Raw genomic sequence first — 12,524 nt, forward strand, 5'->3', positions numbered from 1 at the left:
CGCCAAGGGTGGCCATCTTGGCTGCCATGGTGGGGGGGGGGCTTGAGCTGGGGGCAGGGAGGAAGGTCTGAAGGAGTTTGAAGGGGCAGTAGGGGGAGGGGGGAAGTCAAGTGGGGGCTTTAGGAAGCTTTTACCAAGGGTGGCCATTTTGGGGGCTGTGGGGAATGGCGGACAGGATTAATGGGTCTGAGAGCAGTAGGAGATAGGGAGGGGGCTAGTTGAATAGAAACAGTGGGAAACATCCTCTACCCATGCCATAATGGGGGGTAGGGTGATGGGGTGGGGAAGGGGGTAGTGGGAGAATGGGCTGCCCCCCTGTTGTGGCTTTAACTCCAGGCCCCCCAGACCCTTTGACATCCTCATCCTCATGACCATCTTCGCCAACTGTGTAGCTCTGGGAGTCTACATCCCTTTCCCAGAGGATGACTCCAATGCTGCCAACCACAATCTGGTGAGCTGCCCTGACTACGGACCCAGGCATCTGAGCCCCCCCTGTATCCCATCCTGACCCACCAGGCCTCCAATAACCTCCTTTTCTGCCTCACAAAACCCAGGTGTCCAGGCTCATCACCCACCACTCTGTGCTCCAGCCTGCTGGGCCCCATTTCTCTCCCAGAGGACGCAGGTGTCTGGGCACCACACCTCCAATCCCACCCCAGGGGTGGGCAAAATGTGGCCCACAACCATCAGACCATTCTATCCAGCCTGCGAGGCCCCTAAAAAATTTAGAAAATGAATATTTATCTGCCCCTAGGTGCCTGCCATGTGGCCCTTGATGGCTTGCCAAAACTCAGCAAGTGGCCTTCTGCCCCAAATAATTGCCCACCCCTGCTCTAGCCTCCAATCCCCTCCCAGAGAACGCAGGATTCCGGGTTTCCCCCTGGGGGCTACTGTGACCCAACTGGTGAGGTGTAGTTACCCTTAGCTGGTCCCAGTCAGGTCCTGGTTTATCCTCCCTAGTGGATAAAAGCCTGTGATTAGACTTAATGAGTTGTTTGAAATAGAAGGGCAAATTAGGGACTCCTGAGTCTGGGGAGGGGGTGGTATCTGGGGATTTAGAGCAGGGAGAGCCAGGCACCCAGACTCCTGGATTCTCTCCCCAATCAAGGGGGTGGGGCTGGGTAGAGCAGGGGGCCAGGAGCTCAGGCACTTAGGTCTCCGGGGCTGTGCCTGGGCAAGGGTCTGGGACCTGGACACCTGGATTGCAGGATTTAGAGGGTTTTAGGGCTCAGATGCCATGCCCCCAGGGATGTGTGGCACGTGTAAGCTCACAGTCGTGTCCTGTTCTAAGCTGCTTACCCATGTGTCTTGGGGATGGGGAGTGAAGTTTAATCCCTTCAGGGCCTGGCACAGTTGTTAGTGGGGGAATTGGGGAGGTGGGGGAAGAGGGGCTGGGTTCATACCCACTCCCAGGTACCCAAGTTCAGCCCCTGCCAGAGATGACTTTCACCCATCTGGTGTTCATTCTCATGCTGGGATGACTCCCCACCCCAGTCACCTGGATGCTTGGGTTCATTTTCTGGAAGGGAGTGGGGGCAGGGGGTAGAGAGAAAAGAGCAGCTCTTAAGAAGCCTGGGCTCTCTCCAGCTGGTGGGAGGGAGAAGGGCATCTCTTAGATGCCTGGGTTTATCTACCTAGATTGGGGTGGTGTGTGGCTGTTATGTGGAGAGAAGCATCCCCTGGATACCTGGGTTCATCCCTCCAGGTTGGGACTGTGTGGCTCCTCTGGGGGACAGGAATCTTTCAGATGCCTCTGTTCAGCCCCTGGACACTTGTATTCTTCCGTGGGTTGGAGCTGTATGTGGCTCTTGTGGGAACAGGGTGTGGCAAGGGGTATGTCTTGGACACCTGGTTTCCACAGCTGTCTCCTCTCACTCCCACAGGAACAGGTGGAGTACATTTTCCTCATCATCTTCACAGTGGAGACCTTTTTGAAGATCATTGCCTATGGGCTTGTCATGCACCCTAGCGCCTATATCCGCAACGGCTGGAACCTCCTTGACTTTGTCATTGTAGTGGTGGGGTCAGTTTTAGCCTCAACCATGACCTCCTCTTCTTCCCCTCCCCCCATCCCCCAGCAAACCTCTACCCCTGGTTTGCATCTCCCCCAAACACACACACACACACACATGTGTGCGCACACACACACACACACACACAGTGAGGGCTGGTCTGTCTACTAAATGTGCCCTCAGGCCACTTCTGTTCATGCCAATAGCCAAAATAGGCTGATACCCGTCTCCCCCCATGTCCACCCTTTCCACTATTTCCTGACAGGTAGGACTCCCTCACAACATGTATGCATGCCCAGGACCCCTGGGTTCTCTCTCAGCAAAGTACCTCTGCTAATGGGTTCATCCATTAAGTGCATCCCCCTGGCCACTTCCACTCAAGCTAGTGGCTAAACTAGCCTGTGTCCTGATGTCAACCCCATCCCACCCTGCCTTTCTGGTCAGTAGGCCCTTCCCCCTCTCCCTGCCCAGGACACCTGGGTTCTCTTTCAGTGAAGGAACTCTGAAAATGAGTCCATCCTTTAAATGTGTTCCCTTCTCAGGACACTTCCACTCACATCAATAGTCAAACTAGCCTGATGTGCAATTCCTTCCAACAGGTGGATATATTTCTTGCTCGGGTCACTTGATCTCAGCTAACTTCCCGCCTATGGTGGGGGGGCTGGGCTGGACCTGATGATCTCATGAGGTCCTTCCCCGCCCCTAATGTCTATGGAAATACATACTCAGGACACCTGGGTTCTCTTCCATCAAAGTCTCTTTGCAAATGGGTTCATTCCTTCCAGACATAGACAAAAGAGCAGCTCCCCATTGTAACACATGGCACTTTGGAGGCAGTACCATGTTTTACAGCAATCCCCCTTGGTAGGGTCACCATATTTCCATTTCCAAAAAAGGGGAAGGGGGGTGCAGGTTTTAATAGTTACAGTAAATAATTGTGTTATTGCCTCAGAAATGAAATGTAAAACAAAAATAAAGCTACACCCCACTCCTGAACCCCTAGGCTATGCCAGTGCCCCTGACTCCCAACCCACAGGCCCCTGGTGCTGCCAGTATCCTGCACTATCAACCCACAGTCCCCCTCCTCCCCCCTGCCCAGTGCCTTGTGTCTCACTTCACCCAAGCCACAGCCCTGCCAGTACCCCTCACTCCCAACCCACTACCCCCTGCTCTCCCCATCTCTACCAAGTTGGAACAGGGTGGCTGCAGTGGCTGTGGCTTGTGCAGGCAGAGGTGGAGTGAATCCGGCCCCAGTGTGGGCTGGGGGAAGGAGGAGGGGAGGCCTGTGACACCTTCCCCTGCTGGGCTGGGGCTCCTGCACCATGTCAGGCAGCCTGGTTATAGCTCCACTCAGGCAGCATCTCCTGGGCAGCCCACCCCTGTAAAAACAGTCACTGACCCCAGTGCCACTGACCCAGCTACATAGCTTCCTGCTGCCTGCAAAGGGCCCTCCTGCCCCCTTCCCCTGTTGGATGGGCAGGCGCCTCCCCCCAGCCTGCAAGAGGAAACGCACAAGTTTCCTCCTTTAAAGAGGAAAATCCACATTTGTCCACAGCAAACAGAAAATCTGGTTCGCTGGTAAATATGCACGCCACTAGGGCATGCCAAAAAATGCAGTTCTACCAGCAAAATCCTAGATGTTCATTTTAAAACTGCCTGATCAAAAATTGGAGGACCCAAGAAGAGGACAAGTCTGGGAAAACCCAGACATATGGTAACTCTACTCCAGGGCCCAACAGATGTTGTCTGTTGAGTCCCAGGAGTTGAGAGCTACTGTTTAGAGCGGCTGTGAGCCACTTGCCCTTCCCAGCCCTAATGCTGTTTTCAGAATGGAAGGAAGCAGAGGGAGCTCATTCTGGGGGTTGCCTACCTGGCACTAGAGGGGTGAGGCAAGTGAATTGGAGCCCTCCCACCTCTGGAATCCTCCTCCTCCTTGGCCTCCACCCCTTTGCTCTCAGCTAGGCCTTCTAACCAGGGCCCACTATATCGGAACTGGCTTTGAGGCACTAACTCTAATTCATCCCACCTGGTGCTCATCTGCCAGTTCCCAGGCCCCTGTGTGGCCCTGCAGCCTTGTACTCTGCTTCTCTCTGGGGTCAGCAGTAGCCCAAGCCTTGAGCCTGCCCTTGGGTCCTCCATTTATCACCCCTTACAGTCCCAACCCAAACTGTCACTTTAGACACAATATTAAATATAAGCCCCAGAGCTAGAACATAACATAAAGAGGAAACTGCCCTCCACCCCTTTAAGAGGGCAAACCTTCCCTCACTAATACAGCATAGCTCCCAGTTCTCACAGGCAGCAAAACAACCAGAGGCCTAGCATCCCCAGGTGTCTCTCCTGTACAGGAGCTCCTTCCCCCATGGCTTCCAGGGAGAAACTACCTTACCAGTCCAAGCCTCAGGCTTATCTGTCCCCAGGGCCCTGCTTACTTCCCATCAGCAGGCTGCTTGCAATTGCAATTGCCTCATTGGCTTGTTGCCCTGGCAACCTGCAGCTGCTGCACCTTGCCTAGCCTGCAGTGTCCCCTGCCTGGGCTGCTCTTGTCTCAAAGGAACAGGGAGCCCCAGGTTCTGTTACAGCTCCCCACCACTACTTCCTCTTCATGTAGACCCCACCTCACCCCCAACAGGCACATACCCTCAGGATGCCTCTCCCAGCAAATTCCCTCTGGAAATGGGTCTGTTCCTTAAATGCATCCCCACAAGCCACTTCCACTGATGCCAATGCCCGAAGTAGTTTGATGTATTCTTCCAACTCTGCTCCGCTGCCCACCCCCGCGCACACACGCAAACACACACACTTTCTGGTGACAGACATGCAGGACTCCTGGGTTCACTCCCTAACTGCCCTCTCTCCCCCCATGAATGGGTTAGTTCCCTTGAATGTATCCCTTAGATCACTTCTACTTATTCTAATTGCCAAACTAGGTTGATATATATTTTGACCCCCCAGCTCACTCTTCCTGGTGGGAGCAACCCCACCCTAGATGCCTGGGTTCACTCCCTAACAGGGTTAAGTGGCACCTGGGATGCCTAGGTTCACTTTCCAGCAGGGTATGTCCCCTCAGGCCACTTCTGCTGACACCAATGGCCAAACTAGCCCAATTTCTGTCTGCCCCTGACCAGCTTCATGGTAGGGCAACAGCAGCAGCCCCTCAAGACCCCTGGGATCACTCCCCAGCAGGGTTTGTTCCCTAAATAAGTCCCCCTCCAGACCACTTCCACTCATACCAATGGCCAAACTAGGTTGATACGTGTGTCCCCTCCCCTCTCTCCAGTTCCTCCTGTAGGGGCAGATGCAACCCCCCCCCCCCCCCGACCCCAGATGCCTGGGTTCACTCCACAGGTGCCCTGCGAATTGGTCTGACTCTTAAACCTGCCCCCCTCCCAGGCTTTTCAGTGTGGCACTGGAGCAGGCGTCCCACAAGCCAGGAGATGCCCATCACATGACTGGGAAGCCAGGAGGCTTTGATGTCAAGGCCCTTCGTGCCTTCCGGGTGTTGCGTCCCCTGCGCCTTGTCTCCGGCGTCCCCAGTAAGAGCACCCCTGAGGGTGTAGAGCTGTGTTGGGGAGTGGTGCCATGTTCCAGCATATGCAGAGAGCTATGTGGCATGATGTTAACACACTTTGGGTTGGGTTGCAAGGGGTGCCATGCTCTATGGTATGTATGCAGAGAGCAATGCCATGTGACATTAGCATGTGTTGGGTTGGGTTGCAAGGCAATGCTGTGCTTTGCTATGTGTATAGAGCCTTATTGTCTGATGATGCAAGCTGATGATGAACAAGCTGGTGCTGTGTTGCATAATGATGTTAGTATGTGCTGGATGGTGTGGCAAGGCAGTGCCAGGTTCCAGCACATGCACAGAGCTGCATTGCATGATGTTAGTATGTGTGAGGTAGCATGGCAATGGTGGTATTGTCACCTGATGTTAGCATGTGCTAGGCTGTGTGGCAAGGCAGTGCTGTATTGTATGACATTAACATGTGTGATCAGGCAGTGGCATAATATTAGGGGGGGGGGGTGGCATAGTAAGGCTGTACCACATGGCATGATCGGTACTGTATGCTCCCCACAACCCAGGCCTGCACATTGTGCTCAACTCTATCATGAAAGCAATGGTGCCCCTGCTGCACATTGCACTGCTCGTGCTTTTTGTCATCATTATCTACGCCATCATCGGTCTTGAACTCTTCATTGGCCGCATGCACAAGACCTGCTTCTTCATCGGCTCTGGTGAGGCCTAGGTCCCGCTGGAAGCCCCTGCCCACAGCTCCACTCACTAACTCCGCACTTTACAGGAGGTTCCACCCACAATTCCACACCCTATTGTAGGCCCTACCCACCCCTTGTCTGGCCAAGCCTCTAATGGAAGGTGACACCCAAAGCCAATCTTGGACCTGCCCCTTCTGTGGGACTTCAGTTAGAGCTCCACACCAATTGTAGTCCAGGCCCTACCCACCCCTCCAATGGGAGGTGATGGCCCCAGCCCTGCCCCTAAGTTAAAGACTCCCCCCATGCCAGCCTAGCTCCACCTACCCCTGTGTGTCCCCTCCTCCACTGGGAGACTCTGCCCACAGCCTAGGGAGGATGGGGTGAGGGGGGCAGAGGAGTCCCTTGCTGACACTTGCCTGAGAGTCCTGTGTCTATATGTCCCATGTCCATGTGTCTGCATGTCCTGCATCTGTGTGTCTTATGTCCTGTGTGTCTGGTATCCATGTGCTGTGTATGTGCCCCATGTCCATGTGGCACATACCTGTGTCCCATGTCCGCATGTCCAGTTTCTATGTCTGTTTTGCTTGTTTTGTATACACATCTGCATCTGCATGTCACACCCTCTATGTCAAATGTTTACATGGCATGGGTTCTGTGTCCATGTTTCTCCATGTCTGTCTCTCCTGTGTCCATGGCTGTGTTGCATGTTCTGTATCCATATGTCCCCATTTGTGTCCCATGTCCACATGTCACATACCCCATGTGTTGTCTGCTCATGCGTTGTGTATGCCATGTCTATGTTTCCCCATATCTGCCTGTCCTGTGTTGTTGTGTGTTGTGTCTCATAGATTTGGAGTCAGAGGAGGACCCATCACCCTGTGCCTTCTCGGGGCATGGCCGGGCCTGTGTACAGAACAACACGGAGTGTCGTGGTCGCTGGGCTGGACCCAATGGTGGCATCACCAACTTTGACAACTTCTTCTTTGCCATGCTTACCGTCTTCCAGTGTGTCACCATGGAGGGCTGGACTGATGTCCTCTACTGGGTATGGCCTCCAGATGCCTGGTTCCCCTGGAAAAATCAGCCCTCCCTATCTTGAATGCATGGGTCTCCTGGGAACCAGCCCCCACACCCCTGGGTCCTCTCAGAGAATTCCCCCCTCCTCAGCTCACTGTACGAGGTATCACCCCCAGATCCCTGGATTCCCTGAGAACCTTGCACTGTTCCTACCCCAGCTCACTATCTTCCAGTGCATCACTATGTAGGGCTGGACTGACATGCTATATGGAGTACAATCTTTCCTCTCTCCTACCACCTGGATGCCTAGGTTCCCTGGGAAAACCATATCCCCTCCACCCGGATACCTGGATCCCCTGGGACCACCCAGCTTGCTGTACTGGGTATGGCGCCCCTGGATGTCTAGTTCCTCTGAGAACCAGCCCCCACAATCCAGGCACCTGGGTCCCTTGAGAGCCCCCTGACTCCCAGATGCCTGGGTTTCATGGAACTACCCCCTTAGACACCTGGGTCCCCTGAGAGTCTCCCCTCTCTCTCTTGAACCCCAGGCTTGGGTCTCCTGGTGCAAAAGACTCCCAGACTTCTGAGTCCTGCAGCCCCCAGGGCCCTCAGAACTTCTTGGTCCCTCATCCCCATGGACTCCTGGGTCCTGCAGCCCCTAACCATGACACCCCCTCCCCACTCCCCACCCCGCTGACAGATGCAGGATGCCATGGGACATGAGCTGCCCTGGATCTACTTTGTCAGTCTTGTCATCTTTGGCTCCTTCTTTGTCCTCAACCTGGTGCTGGGCGTTCTCAGTGGGTGAGTGCACCACTTGGTCATGTATGCCAGGGCATATGCAGGAGGGCCCAAGTATGTGCTAAGCATGTTGGTGTGTTCTGATGGCTCTCACCCATGTGAGGCATGTTGGGGCTTAAGGTAGATGGTGTGCACAAAGTGCGTTGGGGTGGCTCATGCTTATGCTGGGCATGTGGGATGTGCAGAAGGCTTGTACATCTAAGTGTGTCAGGGCACATGTGGGTGGCTCTTGGTACATGCTAAGCATGTTAGTGCATGTGTGGCAGCTCAGGCATGTGACAAGTGTTTGGGGGTGCACAGGGGTCTTAAAGCATATGGGAGGGATACAGGCAGCACGTGTGCGCTAAATGTGTTCAGGTGTGTGCAGATAACTGATGCACATGCTAAATGAGTCAGGCAGCTCTTGCATAAGTTGAGTCCATCATGAAATGTGGCAAGAGCATCAGGGCAAGCATGGGCAGCTCTCATGTTCTAAGCATGTTGGGGCACATGTTAAATGGCCGGGGCCAACGCAGGCAACTCCTATGTGTACAAAATGTGACAGGGCATGCATTAAGCATGTTGGGGCAAGTGTATACAGCTTGTATACCAAGTGTATCAGTATGTGCTAAGTGTAGGGTGTGCAGTAGGCACATCAGGGCAAGTGCAGGCAGCTCATGTATGCTAAGTGTGTCGGGCCTGCAGTGAGTTCTCCAAGGAGCGGGAGAAGGCGAAGGCACGAGGGGACTTTCAGAAGCTGCGGGAGAAGCAACAGCTGGAAGAGGATCTGCGTGGCTATCTGGAGTGGATCACACAGGCCGAGGGGCTGGATGATGATGAAGATGGGGGTGATGGTGAAGACAAGCATGTCCGTAAGGGCCCCCCCTCCCAATGATGCCCCTCATTCCTGACTTACAGGCCCCTCATCAGCCCATGGTGCTCATCACTCCCAGCCTGCAGTCCACCCCATAGCCCCACAGTGCACTCCACTACAAACCTGCACCCCCATCACTCCACAATGCCTCTCACTCCCAACCTGCAGCCCCCCATAGCCCCATAGTACCCCTCACTTTTGACCCACAGCCCCACCCTCTCACCCCATGGTGCCCCTCATTCCTGACCTGCACCCCCATAGCCCTGCAAGATGCCTGCCACTCCCAGACCACCAATCACCCTGTAGTGCCTCTTACTCCCAACCTAGAGGCCACCAGCCCCAGGGGCCAAGGGCATTGGAGGCAGCAATGAGATTTCTTGAGTTCCCCCAACAAGGATCAGCAGGGACCTGGTGAAGGAGAACATGGCTAGGGCCCCACCCAATCCCTCTGACACACCACTGCTCTCCCAGAGTGGAGAGAGAACTCAGGTATCTGGACTCCCCCTGTTCTAATGCACTCCCCTCCTAAACCTGGAGAGAACCCTGGTATGTGAACCACCCTTCCCTGCTGCTGCTGTAAGCTCCCAGCCTCCGCTCTCCTCCTAGATTAGGGAGGGAACCCAGGCATCAGAGCTCAGCCACGTCCCATCATGGTGCTTATGTTTATCTCTCTTGCCTCCACCCTCTACATCCTTTCCCCATGTCCAACTGACTTCAACCCCTGGCCATGTACACCTACCCCACCTCCATTCCCACATTCCATCCGTCTATCCATCCATCAAACCCCGATCCACTGATCAAACCCCTATGCACATTCAATCAATGAACCATCCATTTCTTCACCCCATCCACATATCTGTCCATTGATTCTCAATGTATCTACTACCTATCTGTCCTTCTGTCCACCCTATGCACCCAACTCCTGTCATGTGACCTGTTCATCCAACCCTATGGACATCCAACCAATGAACCATCCTTTCTTTCACCCCTTTACATACTCGTCCATCCATCCACAACCTATCTGTCTATCCATCCTTCCACCCATCCAACTGCTCTTATGTGAATCACTTATCCAATGCTATGCACACCTGACCAATGAACTATCCGTCTTTCTGTCGGTCATCAATGTATGTATCCATCAACCATTCAATCAACCTGCCCACCAACCAATCATTCATCCATTCATTGACATATCCGCCCATCCATCCAACCATCTAATCAACCTACCACCAACCAATCATCCACCCATCATATCCATCCCACCTCCCCTCCCTACATCCATCTGTTTACCCTCATGTGAACCACTCATCCAAAACTACACTTCCAACCAACAAACCATCTCTATCTGTCCATCCATTATTAACATGCATATGTAATTTAATCTATTTATCCACCCAATCAACCTACGTTCCAACCAATCATCCACCCATTAACATATCCATCCGTCTGCCCATCTGTCCATCCACCCATCTGTCTGTCCCTTCTTTCATTCATGTACCCATCAACATACCTATCTCTCTGTTTATCCATCCATCCATTGATACATCACCCCATCCCACCACTTGCTCCATGTCCATCTAGGTGTGATGGTGGAAGACCTCACTGAGAAGCGCCGGAGCCGCCTCAAGTGGCTGCGTCACTCCAGCCACTCGACTGACACCCACAGTGAGACATGCCTCCCCTCACTAGGTGCCAGGGTCTCTGCCCTGCCTTGCTCTCCTGCAGTGGGGCCAGGGCTGGGGTGGAGACATGGGATGGGAGAGGAGCTTAATCTGGATTAGTCCCTCTCCCTGCTATGGGCTAAGGGAGAGTGGAGGGAGAGGGGTTTAAACCAGATTAGCCCTGCCTTCATGAGTCTGTCTCCATTCCCTCAGCTAGCCTCCCTGCAAGTGAGACAACCTCAGTGAATACAGAGAATGTGGGGGAGGAGGAGCATCATGTGACCTGCTGTGATGTCATTCTGTGAGTCCATCTGCCCCAGAGACAGCTGCATCACTGGGGCCCCCTTATACCCAGCCCCCAACACCCATCCTTAGAGGCCCTGTTATACCCACCATAGGTAACTGGTAGGGGGTGCATGTGCCCCCCCGACGGCCGACACTCATGCTGTTGGTAGGACTGGTACCCCCCTCCACAACAGGGCCACTGCTGTCAGCAGCTTCTGTGGGTGCTCCCCCAGATTCAGGAGGCACCAGTCACTCATGATCTCCACCCCACACCCCTCCCCACAGCAAGTCACATCATGGGGCTCTGATATACCCAACCCCTGACATGTCCCCCCCCAGCCAGCTGCATTGTGGGGCCCTGTTACAGCTATCCCCCAACACCCCTCCCCAGAACCAGCTGTAATGTGGGACCATATTATACCCAGCTCCTGACAACCTTTCCCTAAACCAGTCATATTGTGGGGCCATGTTATACTCAGAGCCAGTCACATTATGAAGGCCTATTTTACCCAGCCCATGTCCAACCCCAGAACCAGCTGCATTTGTCAGTGGCTTTTATATTTTGTCTTTCTCCAGGAGGAAACTCTCCAAGACCAAGTTCTGGTGAGTTGGATTGGGGGGATGGGCAGCGAGGGGCTGGGGGTACAGACACCTGGGTTCCTTCCTGGACTCTTGGGTTCTCATTGGAGCAGTGGGGCTTGGTGGGCTACATCTGAGGTAGAGGTAGGAGCTCAGACACCTGGCTTCTCTTGGGCAGCCATGAGGCCTGGTGGATTACAGCAACGAGGGGGTGTTAGAAGCCTGTACTCCTGGGTTCTCTGTGGAAGTATTGGGGCCTGGAAGTCTGAATGCCTTGGCTCCACCCCATGTGCCTCGGTTTGCAGGGTGGGGATTGTGCAATGGGGCCTGGAAGGTTAGAGCAGGAGGGGTTAGGAGCCCAGATGCCTTGGTTCTCACTTCACTCTGGAAGATAAATGGGGTTCGGAAGGTTGCAGCAGGAGGAACCTGGAGCCCGGAAGCCTGGATTCCCTGAGGGAGCACTGGGGGCTGGTGGGTTACAGCAGGGGTGGGGTGGTGGTGCTGGGAGCCTGGACATTTGGGTTCCCCGTGGAGGCGCTAGGGGCTTGTGGGTTACAGTGGGGGTCTGGGGACCTAGATGCCTGGGTTCCACCCCCTGGACATCTGGGTTCCATGCAGCCGGCGCCTACGCCGGGCCAACCGGGCACTGCGGAAGCGTTGCCGCCTGGCTGCAAAATCGGTGGCCTTTTACTGGGTTGTGCTGCTGCTCGTCTTCCTCAACACCCTGACCATTGCCTCCGAACACTACGGGCAGCCTGACTGGCTCACCCACACTCAGGGTAAGCTCCAGCCCTCAAGGCACTGGAGTGGGGGGGTGGGGGGAAACAACACACCTGGGTTCCCTCTTTGTTTTGGGAAGATGCATTAGGGGCTGTGGGTGTGGGGCCTGGGTGCCTGGGTACTCTCCCTGATCTAAAAAGGGGTTAGATGCTGGGGTGGGGAGGGGAGCAATGCCTGGGTTCCCTCCCTGGGTGGGGAAGGAGCGGGGCAGGAGGGAAACCCAGGCATCTGGGTTCCCTTTCTGCTCTGGGAGCAAATCAAATGCCTTGCAGGCAGGGGATGGGGGGTGGGGTGCAGGTGGCAGACACCTGGGTTTCCTCC

The 12,524-nt window shown here is 54.6% G+C and overlaps 1 protein-coding gene across 1 annotated transcript in view; it reads left to right on the plus strand.

Moving 5' to 3' along the window:
- Positions 1-12,524, plus strand: part of CACNA1F (calcium voltage-gated channel subunit alpha1 F) — a 39,353-nt gene that overhangs the window by 1,196 nt on the left and 25,633 nt on the right. The window contains exons 3-13 of the mRNA XM_090061549.1: positions 337-451; positions 1,884-2,023; positions 5,406-5,548; positions 6,096-6,248; positions 7,076-7,272; positions 7,945-8,048; positions 8,730-8,896; positions 10,480-10,563; positions 10,773-10,860; positions 11,421-11,447; positions 12,042-12,202. Of these exons, the coding sequence (XP_089917675.1) occupies positions 337-451; positions 1,884-2,023; positions 5,406-5,548; positions 6,096-6,248; positions 7,076-7,272; positions 7,945-8,048; positions 8,730-8,896; positions 10,480-10,563; positions 10,773-10,860; positions 11,421-11,447; positions 12,042-12,202 (1,379 nt within the window). The remainder of the gene's footprint in view (positions 1-336; positions 452-1,883; positions 2,024-5,405; positions 5,549-6,095; positions 6,249-7,075; positions 7,273-7,944; positions 8,049-8,729; positions 8,897-10,479; positions 10,564-10,772; positions 10,861-11,420; positions 11,448-12,041; positions 12,203-12,524) is intronic.

Source organism: Crocodylus siamensis, chromosome 8 (genome assembly GCF_052110815.1).
Source record: "Crocodylus siamensis isolate JL-2025a chromosome 8, ASM5211081v1, whole genome shotgun sequence".
NCBI lineage: Eukaryota > Metazoa > Chordata > Crocodylia > Crocodylidae > Crocodylus > Crocodylus siamensis.